The sequence below is a fragment of the Cebidichthys violaceus genome, unplaced genomic scaffold, assembly GCF_023349555.1.
Source record: "Cebidichthys violaceus isolate CVI_PGR_0920_01 unplaced genomic scaffold, fCebVio1.0.p SCAF_1, whole genome shotgun sequence".
Classification (NCBI taxonomy): domain Eukaryota; kingdom Metazoa; phylum Chordata; class Actinopteri; order Perciformes; family Stichaeidae; genus Cebidichthys; species Cebidichthys violaceus.
The window spans coordinates 15,685,802-15,698,959 of record NW_027176262.1 but is presented as its reverse complement, the minus strand read 5'-3'; the positions used below and the strand labels follow the sequence as shown (position 1 = coordinate 15,698,959).

Here is a 13,158-nt window from a genome sequence, read left to right as displayed (position 1 = left end):
TGCAAGGGTGAAGAAGAAGAGAAGAGGGAGACTGGAAAAGAGGGGGAGGAGAATGTCGGGCTGAAGAGGTCGAAAGAGAGAGAAAAAAAGAGATGGAGTCAGTGTGTTTTGAAGCCTTATCTCTCTCTTTCTTCACGCCACTAACACATGTCCTGTTTAAGGGGCGCTCCCCAGACGCCGGGAGGCAGCTGGACTGGGACGGGCGGGCGTTTTGCATGAGAAGCAGTCCATATGCAAAAGGGGGCTGGCGGGCTATTGGTAGAGAATGAATGGGTTTCCTTGGTCGCTTATTTCTGCTAAAAGTGCGCAGCTATTCAGCTTGATTCCATGTTAAGATGCACAAATAAACTCGACATTTTGCTTCTGTTTAAAACAAAGACAAATACAACATTGTCTCACGGTAATTACATTCATTGTGACACGAGCCACAATAGAACAGTTTGGTTAAACGTTTCAAATAACGATTACTACGAACTCCTTTAATCTTGGTTAGACATAAACGAATGTATTCAACAAGCATGTAGACAATCTGTTCAATGAGCAAAACAAATCATTTAAAAAGAGTTAAAGAGTGCAGGCCTGTCAATCGTCAACACTAAACTTGACTGATCTCTTTGATGGTGAATGCCTGATAATCCAGAATGCTGTTAGGTTCATGGTGTTATTTACTTAAAGTGGACTTGAATTGGATAGGACCTCCCTAATGAATCGTCCGAGGTGTGTGGGCCGCGAACTCCTGACGGGTTGAGCTGCACGAGCTGTCAACTTTAGAGCCTTTCTGTTTTTCACTTCCAGGCTTCCTCACCATCACACCAAAGAGAAAACTGCTTAGGTGTGCTGCTTTGCGCAAAGAAAAAAAATGTTAATGAGCACAAGACATTCTGTAATGTAGCACCACACTGGGAGACGAGGAGAACGATAACATCATATTGACATTGTTCTGCCGTTTTCTGCTGTGTAATCAAACATTTAGCTGTATGGATGACGCGTCCAAGTGCAAAGCAGGTATTAAAGATTTCATATTTTAAAGGATAGATCGTTTGTTGAAGATAAAAAAAACTCCAGTTATTCTCAAACAACAAGACAAACATGCCCGACTTGTGCGTAAATTTCTGTCGCAAAGTAACTTAGCATGAGTAAACAGAGAGCACGCCATGCAATTTGCGCCTCCGGGTTCTTTATCCTGAAGACGCCTGTATCTACCTGCACAGATTCCTCCTTCATGCCCCCCTCATGCCCAGAAGACAATTTGCTCAGCAGCTGAGAAGTGGCGTCTCTCCCTCCGCGCTGCTCGCCCTCCGCCGCCGCGGCTGCTTCCTCCAAACACATTCACTAACATATGACAGTTTGCAGGGAAATTCTTGACAATTGGTGTCTTGAGTGTGTGGCATAAATAGCAGGCAGAGCCCTCGCTGGGTTATGATGGGGCGGCTTGATGGCTGCTGGCATGGCGCGGCGCTGATTGGTCCGGCCGCAGCCTGACGTCAGGAGGCTGGGAATAAGGCTGGGTTGGAGCTTTAGGAGCAAGACAGTTTACTGGAGACCCAGCGCATCCCAGCATACACACGGCACTGGAGACTGAGGGCATCCCAGCATACACACTGACTACTATCAGAGCCGCCGGCGCATCGCAGCATCCCCCGCCGCCACAAGCTGAACGACCAGGATCATCGGATCGAGCGAGAGGGAAAACACTCTTTTTAAAAAATCCTTTGGGTGTGTGATTTTGTTTCTCGCCGGCTTCTGTACAGTGGATACGCTGTCATGTCCAAGTACACTGAATTATCTATAGGCGTGCGTGTCTTGTTGTGTGACAGCTCTGCCCTAAAAGCATTTTATTAGACGCCTCTTCCAGCACTGACTGGCACACGACGCTCCTCCAACCGATGCGTCACTTCCAAGAGCGCCGGGACAATCAAACTGGCTCCGGTCTTCTCTGCCCGTGTTGAAATCTACATTCTGGTTGAATTGTGTGTTTTTCCCCGGATCCAGTAAAGGACTGATTTTTTTTTTCTTCTCTTTTTTGGCTTTTCCATCTGAGAGAGAGGACGTGTGTTTCTTTGGAGCATTTTACGCATGCAGGGAGAACACTGTGGTGACACCTGATCGACTGGCTTCTCCGCGCACATTGGCCCGGGAGCTTCAGGCGAATCAAGGAGGGAAACAGCAGATACTCGGTCAATGCTCGGCCTGTGCTGTTGATTTTGTTTGTGCGTGTGCGCGCTTCATTTGTGGGGTTGTAGTCCAACCAAAGCCATGGTCCACTGCGCAGGCTGCGAGAGGCCTATTCTGGACCGCTTTCTGCTCAACGTGCTGGATAGAGCCTGGCACGTCAAGTGCGTGCAGTGCTGCGAGTGCAAATGTAATTTGACAGAGAAATGTTTTTCTCGAGAAGGGAGACTGTACTGCAAAAACGATTTCTTTAGGTAAGATCGGTTAAGGAGACAGGAGAACTCTTCAGCTGTGTTTCTGTTTATTAATGTGTCTGATTTTATGTCACGAGCTGGACTGTGAAAGCAGAAAGAAGTTATAACCTAAATCAATTTAAATAGCAGAACAAATAGTGATGGGGCATCATTAAAACGATGGAAAACAGTCATCATTTAAGGCCAAAGATTATATTTTGTTGAAAATGATTTGAAGTCTTGAGAGTGCAGCTTATTAGTTGTGTCTTCTATATTATTTACAACTTTTAAATGAGTTGTAAAGTATTGCTATACAACTGACATGCCAGTAATTATTAAATTAAAAACCTCTCATGCTTTTTCAGACAAATAGTTCAAATAAAAAATGCACATCTGTTGACTGCACATACAGGATAACAAGTTATTAGAATGAACGTTTCTGCTTTATTTATTTATTCTCTAAATTAATGGATAAACCGACCTGTCCGTGCCTGTAGGCGTGAGTGAGGACTTGGAGGCGATAAACTTTGATTAGGAGCGCGTAATTAAAAGCTTGTTAATTTGGATTCTTATGCTAAACAACAACAAAAGAGGGGCAGCAACATTAAACGCGTGTGCTCTCGCTCTCAGCGGGGAAAGAGGGGAGGGGTGTGTGTGGGGGGGGGTGTTGTTAGGATATCGAGGAAATCACACTTGGGGTGTGTTTTTTTACAGCGTGCAGGCAGTCGGGGGAGCGCACAGGATCAAAACCCGGCCAGAGGAGCCTCTGCCCGGTGTGTTTGCTCAGTCCGACTGAGGAGGACGTGATAAGTGGATTTGAATAGTAAACTAGTTGAAAAGATCAAGTCCGCAGACAATGCAATCACAGACGTGCAGTCAACAAGCAGTGCACACCACTCAATACACATGGTTTAACCGTGAAGTCAATGGCAGGGCGATAATTTATTATTTCAAAGCAGCCTGCTGTGTTAGGCTATTAACTAGACCTCTGTATTTACTGAATTGCATCCTCCTACATAAGATATATGGTTTCATAAGGAATACAAAAAGGTTGGAAATATAGAGATTTAATACATTTACTAAAACAACTAACACCAGCAGGTCTATACATAGTTGAGCAATGGCTTCAGGTGGAAGGAAAGCACATGTTATTATTTTCAATATTTACAAAATTAAAAGATTTAGCTCATGCGCAATATCCCTACATTTTATTTGATAATTATGTATTTATAGAGCGTCAATGCTCAACATGTGCTTATGTATATATTTAAACTTAGCATACAATACGAAAACAACATTTTAAATATGTTATTATTATTAATATTATTTGTATCATTACTATTTATTAAGTCTTAATACTGGAAGTCCCAAAAAGCGTTTTTAAACTTTCAATCTGCATATAATACAATACAAATCTGGAGTTTATCTAAAGATTATATTTTTTCATGTTAGAAAAATAAAATATATACACACACGTGATCAAATGATCATTACAGCTTTAATTCATATCTACACCTTATAATAAACCTTGTAAAGATGTTGTTCAGAGACATTGTGAATCTATATTTTGCGTCCCCATCATCTCCGCCTGACCACCTGACTAGGCGTTGATGTTGTTATTTATAGTTTGTGTATAATACGTCTTTGATAACAAAAATAACCATCTCCTTCCTCCCGCAGACGGTTCGGCACAAAGTGTGGCGGCTGTTCGCAAGGCATCTCTCCAAACGACTTGGTCCGGAGGGCCCGAAGCAAAGTGTTTCACCTCAACTGCTTCACCTGCATGATGTGCAATAAGCAGCTCTCCACCGGCGAGGAGCTCTACATCATAGACGAGAACAAATTCGTTTGCAAAGACGATTACCAAAACAATGCCAGTGTAAAAGACACCAACCTCCTCTCAGGTGCGTGTGTGTTCGCAGTGTGTGTGTGTGTGTGTGTGTGTGTGTGTGTGTGTGTGTGTGTGTGTGTGTGTGTGTGTGTGTGCGCGCGCGCGCGAGGCAAGGCCGGGTAAATTGTGATGGATGTGATGTGTTCAGCCCCGCAGTGGCTTCATCATTTCCATGACCAGGACTTAGACGGCATTCAGAGGATACAATTCAACACCACTGTCCATTGTCTATTGCTCATTCGGTTCACAAATATATATTTTCCACTTCAAGCCTTTTATTTTCTCACCAAGATAGTTGGGCATTTATTGTAAATGTGTGTTCCAAAATCTGTCATGTAGGGATTTTTATTACGTTGCTTTGTATGTTTTCCTGAATATTAAAGTATATTTAATAGAGGAGAAAAAAACACATCAGCTGATTTTTAAAAGTGAAAAGAATGTTCCCGTTTGTCCCGTTAAAAACATGAACCTTATTTATTTTGTATTAATGTTGGTGGTAGTTTGAATCACCGACTTGAGGTCATAATTCAGCCACCTTTAATGAACCACTGCACCACTGCGGACATATCGTTTTGTTCTTTATGACTGTAGCCTAATATTTCCCATGTTTTGGAAAATCGCTCTGCTTATTCTAATTCCCATATGTCGTTTCTTTAGTAACGGCGTGCAGCGACCCCAGTTTATCACCGGACTCTCAAGACCAGCTACAGGACGACGTGGTCCTAAAGGACACGGAGTCAGCCGCCCTGTCCGACAAAGAAACGGTTAATAACGAGAACGACGACCAGAACCTCGGAGGGAAGCGGCGCGGCCCGCGGACCACCATCAAGGCCAAACAGCTGGAGACGCTGAAGGCGGCGTTCGCTGCCACCCCCAAACCCACCAGACACATCAGGGAGCAGCTGGCCCAGGAGACCGGCCTCAACATGAGGGTCATCCAGGTAAAGAAACTGAGTTCTGATAATTCTCTGCTGGATTCTCCCTCTTATGTCACTATGACTTCATTCATTAACCACCAAATACAGATGTAGTCCATATTTGCTAGAACGTGTGGGTGATTCTCCGCATGGCCAGAAACAACAACCACTATTGTAATTATAGCTCTCACTATCCTCAGTAATTTATATACGGTTCAATAGTAAATCATCAAAACGGGGATCTTCTGATTCTGTCTGAAATATCATAGAAATTATATTCAGGGGACACCCAAGGGTCGAGGAGGTGGGCTCGCGCCTTTTCGGTTTTATATGGTGTTACGCACCCATTAAAAGGTGTGATGTAACAGCTTATATTTTATGGAAAATATGTCCCTGCCAAGCTGCCAGACTGCCATGACCGTGCAGGCCTCAACTCATCAGAAGCTCCACCTCCCCCACCATCACCCTCACATCCTTCACCCCTCTTTAAAGGAGGCCTCTTGCCTTCAAACTGCGCGGTCACAATGAATTCATTAGGCCAAAGATTGGCCGACGCACGAGGGTTGATTTGGAAACGGGTAATTTATATGGGTATTTTTGATTCTTGGCGCTGGTGACGGGGCGAAGTCGCCAACTGGCGCCGGGCTGCTGGGAGCGCTGGGAGTCCTGGCACAGCGCTGCCATCACGTTTTGCGACCACGTTTAGCCATGCTGTGAGCATTTCCAGCCAAGCGGAAAGACAGAAATCTGTTTCAAGGGTCTTCAGATTGTCTCCTCGGAACTCTGAATTACAGTAGGGCCACACTAAGTTAAACAAAGAGCAAGCATTATTATTATTATTATTATTATTATTATTATTATTATTATTATTATTATTATCGATTTAGTGTGGGGAACTATTTTATTTTGTTCTTTCGTTGTTCTTTCGTTGCCCCCGACCCCCCCAAAAAAGTCATTGGCGCATCAAAGTATTGATAGGGAACTATTAGGAATTCTAAATTCATGAGCCTAAAATAATAACAGACCTACTCCCGGAAAAAGTAGAACTAATTGGAAAGCAGATCTTTTAGTTTTCAAACAGGTTTTTATTTTCTTTCCTCCTAATGTGGATACGGCTGCGGGGCAGATGACAGGTAAAAAAAGGCCCAGCAGGTTAATGGCGATAAAGTGAAAGTGGCAAAGTAAGAGTATCTAATATGTATGAGCATGAGGGGTAGAGGGAAGCGCGTAATTAAAGGAAGCCGGCCTATAGATTAGGAAATGATAACCTCCAAGAGCCCGGTAATATATTGGTAACAACCCTCCTATTAAGTATTAATTGGAGATTTTAAGCCCCCGCTGCTGCAGCCTTCGGTCGGAGTAAATGGAGGGTTAAAAGATCATTAGGGAGGTTAGATGTGACTCTCGCTCCTGTAACGATAATTGGGCGCCGTTCTCTCCGCCGCAGAGCCGCGCGGATTTAACGCACCGGCTCATCACGCACGCCGCAAAAGAACACAGACAGCCCGGTTATTTACTCTAATACGAAGCCAACGTGGTGCAACTGCCAAGGTAAACATGACACCTAATTACACTTTGCTTTGTATGGCGGAGAATTTACACAGTGAGGTGTATTTGCAGATTCCAAAACAAATTCACGACGTGCATTAAAAAACAACAACATATTTATTCATACATTCCTGCATCCAAAAATTCACACCAATGCAGCCCTCACCTCGCCATCACCTCCATTTCTCACTCTCCTCCCATCTCCTACACAATATTGACGTGCAATCAAAATGGCGTCAGAAGCCTCTTATATGATTACTGAGTGACATGAGTTTTGTGTGTGTGTGTGTGTGTGTGTGTGTGTGTGTGTGTGTGTGTGTGTGTGTGTGTGTGTGTCCAGGTCTGGTTCCAGAACCGACGCTCCAAAGAGAGGCGCATGAAGCAGCTGAGCGCGCTGGGCGCCCGGAGGCACGCGTTTTTCCGGAGCCCACGGCGGATGAGGACGCTGGTGGACCGGCTGGAGCCCGGGGAGCTGATCCCCAACGGGCCCTTCTCCTACTATGGAGGTATGCGTACGTTCTACTTTTTCATGAGAGAAAAACATGTTTTTTAACATCCTGGAAAGTGTATTTTTCTCATGAAACCTTTTTTGAAAATGACATTTGGTGTAATTTTCTTGTCTTCAGGCACATTTTATTTAACATATTGGTCAAAATATAATTTGTGTGTTTCCTTATTTCCTTATTTTCTATTTTCCTGCCATATCCTGATTCTGAACAAGGCCCCATCTTATATGTACATAATCAGCTTTTTTTCTTTGTTAACCTTATTAAGACGCTGCCACTTAAAGCACCATGTTAGGCCTGTAAAGGTTCAGCTGCCTGAGCTCTGCCTGAACAAAAATCTTAATGTTGATTTAGTACACAAAATTAAAACAAAAATGTAAAAAATATGCAGTGATTTTCTGCTCTTGCCATTATGGCACATTTGTATATACAGCAGTGAGGCTCTTATTTCTTAAAACAAATGAACTTGTGAAATATTCAGTTTGGGTGATCAGTGGACAGTGACTTAAGTTGACATGAAGTTAGTTTACGTCTCAGTGATTTGATGCCACACTCTTCCTTCAAATGCATGGAAATATCTGATCATTTTCAGAGAATTGCATTTGCGCTCGGGCCTTTGTCCTTTCTGCTGAAGCAAAAAGTCTAATAATATTCTGCTGAACTGAAGAAAAAAAAATCGGTCTCAGTAGTCGAATCGCTGATGAAATGGCCCTCATTTTAATTAATTTTGTGGCCACGTTGTTCTCCCCACCCAATTGCAGTTTTGATTTAAGTGTAACGTGCTCTGTGACTAATGTAGTACGGCGAGGGTCTCTCTTGCTCTCTAATACAAATCAAGCTATGTATATTCAATGAATTCCTCAATGTCTCCGGAATAATTTCTGCTAACCCATTGTTCTTATAACTAACGTTGATTTTTTCTTGGATCTGCAGATTATCAAAGCGAGTACTACGGCCCAGGAGGGAACTATGACTTCTTCCCTCAGGGGCCTCCGTCATCGCAGGCCCAGACCCCAGTCGATCTCCCATTTGTGCCCTCCTCAGGCCCTACGGGCACCCCCCTCGGAGGTATGGACCACCCCTTGCCGGGCCACCACCCCTCCAGCGAGGTGCAGCGCTTCTCTGATATAATGTCCCACCACCCGGGGGACTCTCCCAGCCCAGAGCCCGGCATCCCAGGACCCCTGCACAGCATCTCCTCCGAGGTGTTCGGCCCGAGTCCGCCCTTTACCTCACTGTCGCTGAACGGCGGCGGATACAGCAACCACCTGTCCCATCCGCCCTCGGAAATGAACGAGGGCACTGTGTGGTAGCTTTTAGAGAGAGTGGACTCTACCGATGAGAGATTCTCTAACAGAGGGTGGTGAGGTTTGGTGGTGTTGGGGGATGGGTCGAGAAGGGAAATGGATACCGACAGGGTTAGGGCAACGCCATTAATAATTTTTTTTTTTCATACTTATTTATCTATTTTTCCAGTTGATTTGTTGATCTTTTTTGTGGGGAAAACGTATCTGGCATAATGCTCAAAAACATTGTCTTCAGTATTGTGTTTGGGTGTTTAAATTGCCTCTTTCGACCCCCCTCCCTGCATCTAAAACTGGACTCACAAAAAAATGGGCGAGACTGCTGAACTGCCCCCCATTCCCCCCCCCCCTCCCCTTCTTTGGGCCCCTGGGGCACCCTGTCACCCCTCCTGACTCCTGTCAGTGGCCCGGCATAGCGACCAAACCACCTAACACTCACCGGTGGGGTAAAAAACAACCCGTTGGAAATCTCCAATAGTATGTCCCAAACACGAAAACATCATTAGCTACTGTCAAAGACTTCAATAGCTTTACAGAGAGAATAAAGGGGCAGAGGGTTGATCGTGTGCTGACCTGGGACTGTAGGAAGGCTGAGCATTCAGACTGTGTTCGAGGTACGAGCCTTGTCCCTTGTATTTATTCAGAAGCTCCTCAGACCTCTTTGCCTCTTAAGGCTCTGCCATATTGACACTTAACCTTTTTGACACCATGTTTCGGAAGGCCAGAGGAAATGACAATTTTCCCTTCGTCTGGACTATTTGTTTCTTTTTTTTCCTTTTTTCTTCGCGATTTCAGAATTTCCACCAAATCTGAAGAAGGTCGCCTTGAAAAGGCAAACTGTAAAAACCCTCTACGGATTGCAAACCCTTTATTTAAAATGGAAGTGAACTTGAAATGTTGAAATGAAGTCTACCTTCTAAAATTCTTTTACCGGGGTTCTAAATGGGACTTAGAGCAGTCAACTGTTTACGTAATCTATTTAATTCAGGAGTCCAGAAGTCTCGAAAACCATGTTTTAGAACCTCTCGATCCATATAAAAATGTTCCAAGCAACCAACCAAACTTTTGTATTGATTTCATTTATATTGTATGGAGATAAAAACACATTTGCTGGGGTTGTGGTTCATTGTGCTAGTTTGTACAAGATGTTGTTTACAAAAAAGGTTAAAAAAACAATAAAAACATAAGTAAAGTAGACATTTGCCAAATAAAAAAAATAGCACAAATACTGTTAAAGTGCTTTGCACCTTCATCTGCAGAACGTGTTGAGACAAAATGTAAGTGTTAAAAGGAGTAATTGACTTCCTAATTTTTTAGTCTGCTGACGATACATTCATAAAATTGTTAATATAACATACTTAGACAGGTTTTATTTTTGTGTCTTCAAAGGAGAAAAATCCAAACTATTATAAATTGATGGTCAAATATGCAGCTAGTAGCTGCTACATCTCTTTGAATATCAAGCCCCCATGGTATGTCTTTTATTGTTCCAATAAACCTAAGCTTATGTGACCTCCAGTGCATATTAGACCATTCACTGTATAAATACAACATGTTGACAAAAATGTGTTTCTAATAAAACTAGAAAATATACTTATGAATTTTTTAACATATTTTCTGTGGAGCAACTATCTTACAGTATATCCTTTCATTTCAGTGTATTATGTGTCACACGGTGTCAGTGCAGCCGTGTATCACAGGGTTCCTGTGAGGTACTTATCAGGACAGTGTCACTCATTTCATAATGAACGCTTTTTGTCTTCATGTCTAAATTTCATTCGCGTGGAGTGTAAAATAATTGCCATTTGCAGACATGTTGACAGGTTAACAATTCTGATTAATGCTAGTCAAAAACATTGAGTGAAATTGAGACGGCAGTTGGTGGAAAGTCATGAAAAAAAACAAAGAAAAAAAGGAGTCCAAATGAAAAAGTAGAAGCAGCGTCTACAGAGTCATGCTTTGAAGCATGACTTGTGTAATGCTAATCCTAAAATGTCAACAAACAGTTTTCTTTTTTCCTTGCACCAGATCCTGATGGGAGGAAGAACGATTCATAGAAAAACAGAACCAGGGTTTGAACAAAAAAAGAAAACTTTTCTGCTGATTTCCCTCCCAGCAGTGGAGGCATTTGGTGGACTGGCTTGCTGACACAAGGGGGAGCGCATTCACAATATATATCGTTGCCACTTCTTTCCTCAACTGCTTTGGCTGCGGCCTCAGAGTCTTCTGTTCAGTTACTCGAGGTCGTCGACTAATCATAAGCAGTTAGCTGTGCAACTGTGAAGGACAATGATGAAATTGCTGTGACCGCAGCTCTCCTGCTTGTTATGCTTTTATTAGCCTGCTTCTACATTATTATTCCCTGCAGCTTGCTGTTCTCGCCGTGCGGTCTGACAGCTGGGAGGGACTTTTCCGAACTTATTTCGGTGAACACAGCCGTAATAACAATCAAGAAGCCCAAACACTGAGGCATGATCTTTTGCAGGAAGGATGAAAAAATTATTCACACTTGTAGGGAAACGAGTCGGGCGGTGGGATTGTGGCATGAATCTGAGGGAACCTTTATCTCCCAAACCCGGCATGTGCACTTAGGACCATATATGCAATCCTAGTTTTCTCCCCTGCCTCCAGACTGTAATCCACCATGAATTAATCATGGTCTTGAGAGTTAACCAAGCTTGGGGATGTGGGGTGGAAGGTGGGGGTGGAGGGTCTGTGGAAGGATATAGGTCTCTGTTGAGCCCCTGGGCTTAGCCCCCCCTGTGGTAACACCATGCACCGGCGACTGACCGCCCCCGGGGCCACGGCTCTTTAAATTCAAATTCCTATTGATCGCTCATCAGCTGTTGGTGCAAACTGACCTTGTAGTCCAACGCTGGAGAAATAAAGCAAGCCTTAACAGCATTGAATGGGTTTTAAATGAGATTTTAAATCTCTGAGTCAGGACGTTTGAATAGCCCACACACCCACTGGGATTCCAAGTAAGTGTACTGTATGTGCATGTGTGTGTGATGATGAGAGGGGTGACAGGGGGGATACATGCTTAGAGGGGGGTACAAAATGGTACTTTAGGGTACAACAGGGGCCAAAATATTGAGCCAATAGGAAGATCATGCCCAGCAGGCGAGCACTGAGATACTTTCGTTCAAACCGAGAAGCTTTTTTTTTGAACGCCTCTCCATATGAGGAGCATTTGGCTGCTAGTTTTAAATGCAAGTGGCTCAGTTGGAAGTGTACCCTCACGTAAGCACACAAACACATGGCACCGGTCCTCGTCTCTCCTCAAACAAACAACACATGTTGGGGGAAGCCAATCTCTTGGCCAAGAATGAGAAAACGCTGTTAATCAATGGAGCAGGTTGGTTGATCGCTGAGCCACATTTCCCTGGCTCAACACTCAGCGAGTGGGTGATACACAGTCATGTAGCAGCCTGATAAGCAGGCCTCTGCTGACGAGCTGTTTGTTTTGCCACCTCACTTTCTTTACACTTCCTCCTCCTAGAGTAAAGATAGAGTAAAGAGTAAAGATATAAGGAGATGTTTAACTGATAGGACCAATTCTTTTACTATTAAGGTCATGTTCAGGGGTAGTTTTTTTTTTACAAATAATGCTTGATTTCCTCACAGGCTACATCCACACTACTACGTTTCCATTTTAAAACACATATCTTTTGCTACATTTACACCTAGAGTCCACAATACTACTTTTAAAATCAGAGGGGTTTGGAAATGCTACCTACTCCGTGTAAGTTTGAAAACTCTGGGGTTGCGTGGTGGTGTAGACAGATGCAGAGCCGGAGACCTAGACACCCATGTTCGCTACTTGATTGGGTCTTCACAGTCATGACGTGGCCTTCCCTGATTTGTCACGAGTGTGAGAACAGAAACCGGCGTGTTGGTATGATGGAAATCATTTTGAAAACGATGATGAAATAGCAGAGTGAACGTAGATCATATTCGTTTTAAATCCCTGGTTTTAACCGGTAACGAATTAGTGTGGATGTAGCTTTAGAGGTCTAATTTAAGAGGGATTCAACTTATAGCCAGAACAAAAAAAAATATTTTCCTTCTCTGAATATCCAAACTCTAATTTCAAAACAAAATAATTTGCTGGACAGACTTTGTTTTTTGTTGAATACACAGAAATGTAAATATGATCAGCCACCATCACTGAAGAAGAGTGCCACCTAGAGAAAGTCAAAACATAATCACCAGAAAATACAGGGAAAAGACTAGAAACAGAATAAAAATAATATTCTTATGCAGATAATAAGTGATTCCTGCATGAATAGAATTTAGCTTTCAGTCTACTAAAAATCACCTGTCCAGGTAATTAAAGAAATGAAGGGAAATATGTGGTCCTGTTTTCTACAGTTTGGGAAATTGTATTGTAACCATTTTAGAAATAATGACTTCTGATCAGATGACTAAGAGATGGTTGTTCCTAGTATTTCAATTTGTCATATTTTATTATTCAGCTAACTGTTTCAATGAAAAATATATATATTTTTTAAATGCTGGCTTCTCCACAATGCTGGGAATAAACTAGTCCCATAAACTGCCCTAAACATAATGATGTATTGAGTC

General features: G+C 43.1%; 1 protein-coding gene across 1 annotated transcript; it reads left to right on the top strand.

Moving 5' to 3' along the window:
* Window positions 1–1,561: 1,561 nt before the first annotated feature.
* Window positions 1,562–10,125, top strand: lhx1a (LIM homeobox 1a). The gene is made up of 5 exons (XM_068712421.1): window positions 1,562–2,426; window positions 4,086–4,309; window positions 4,954–5,237; window positions 7,102–7,267; window positions 8,201–10,125. Exons 1-5 carry the CDS (start codon window positions 2,257–2,259, stop codon window positions 8,578–8,580), a joined length of 1,224 nt encoding a protein of 407 aa, XP_068568522.1. The 5' UTR covers window positions 1,562–2,256; the 3' UTR covers window positions 8,581–10,125.
* The last annotated feature ends 3,033 nt before the right edge of the window (window positions 10,126–13,158 follow it).

Coding starts and splice junctions, on each gene's coding strand:
- lhx1a (XM_068712421.1), top strand. CDS start 2,257: ATGGTCCACTGCGCAGGCTGCGAGAGGCCTATTCTGGACCGCTTTCTG. Junction 5,238..7,101: donor TCAACATGAGGGTCATCCAG/GTAAAGAAACTG, acceptor GTGTGTGTCCAG/GTCTGGTTCCAGAACCGACG. Junction 7,268..8,200: donor GCCCTTCTCCTACTATGGAG/GTATGCGTACGT, acceptor TTGGATCTGCAG/ATTATCAAAGCGAGTACTAC.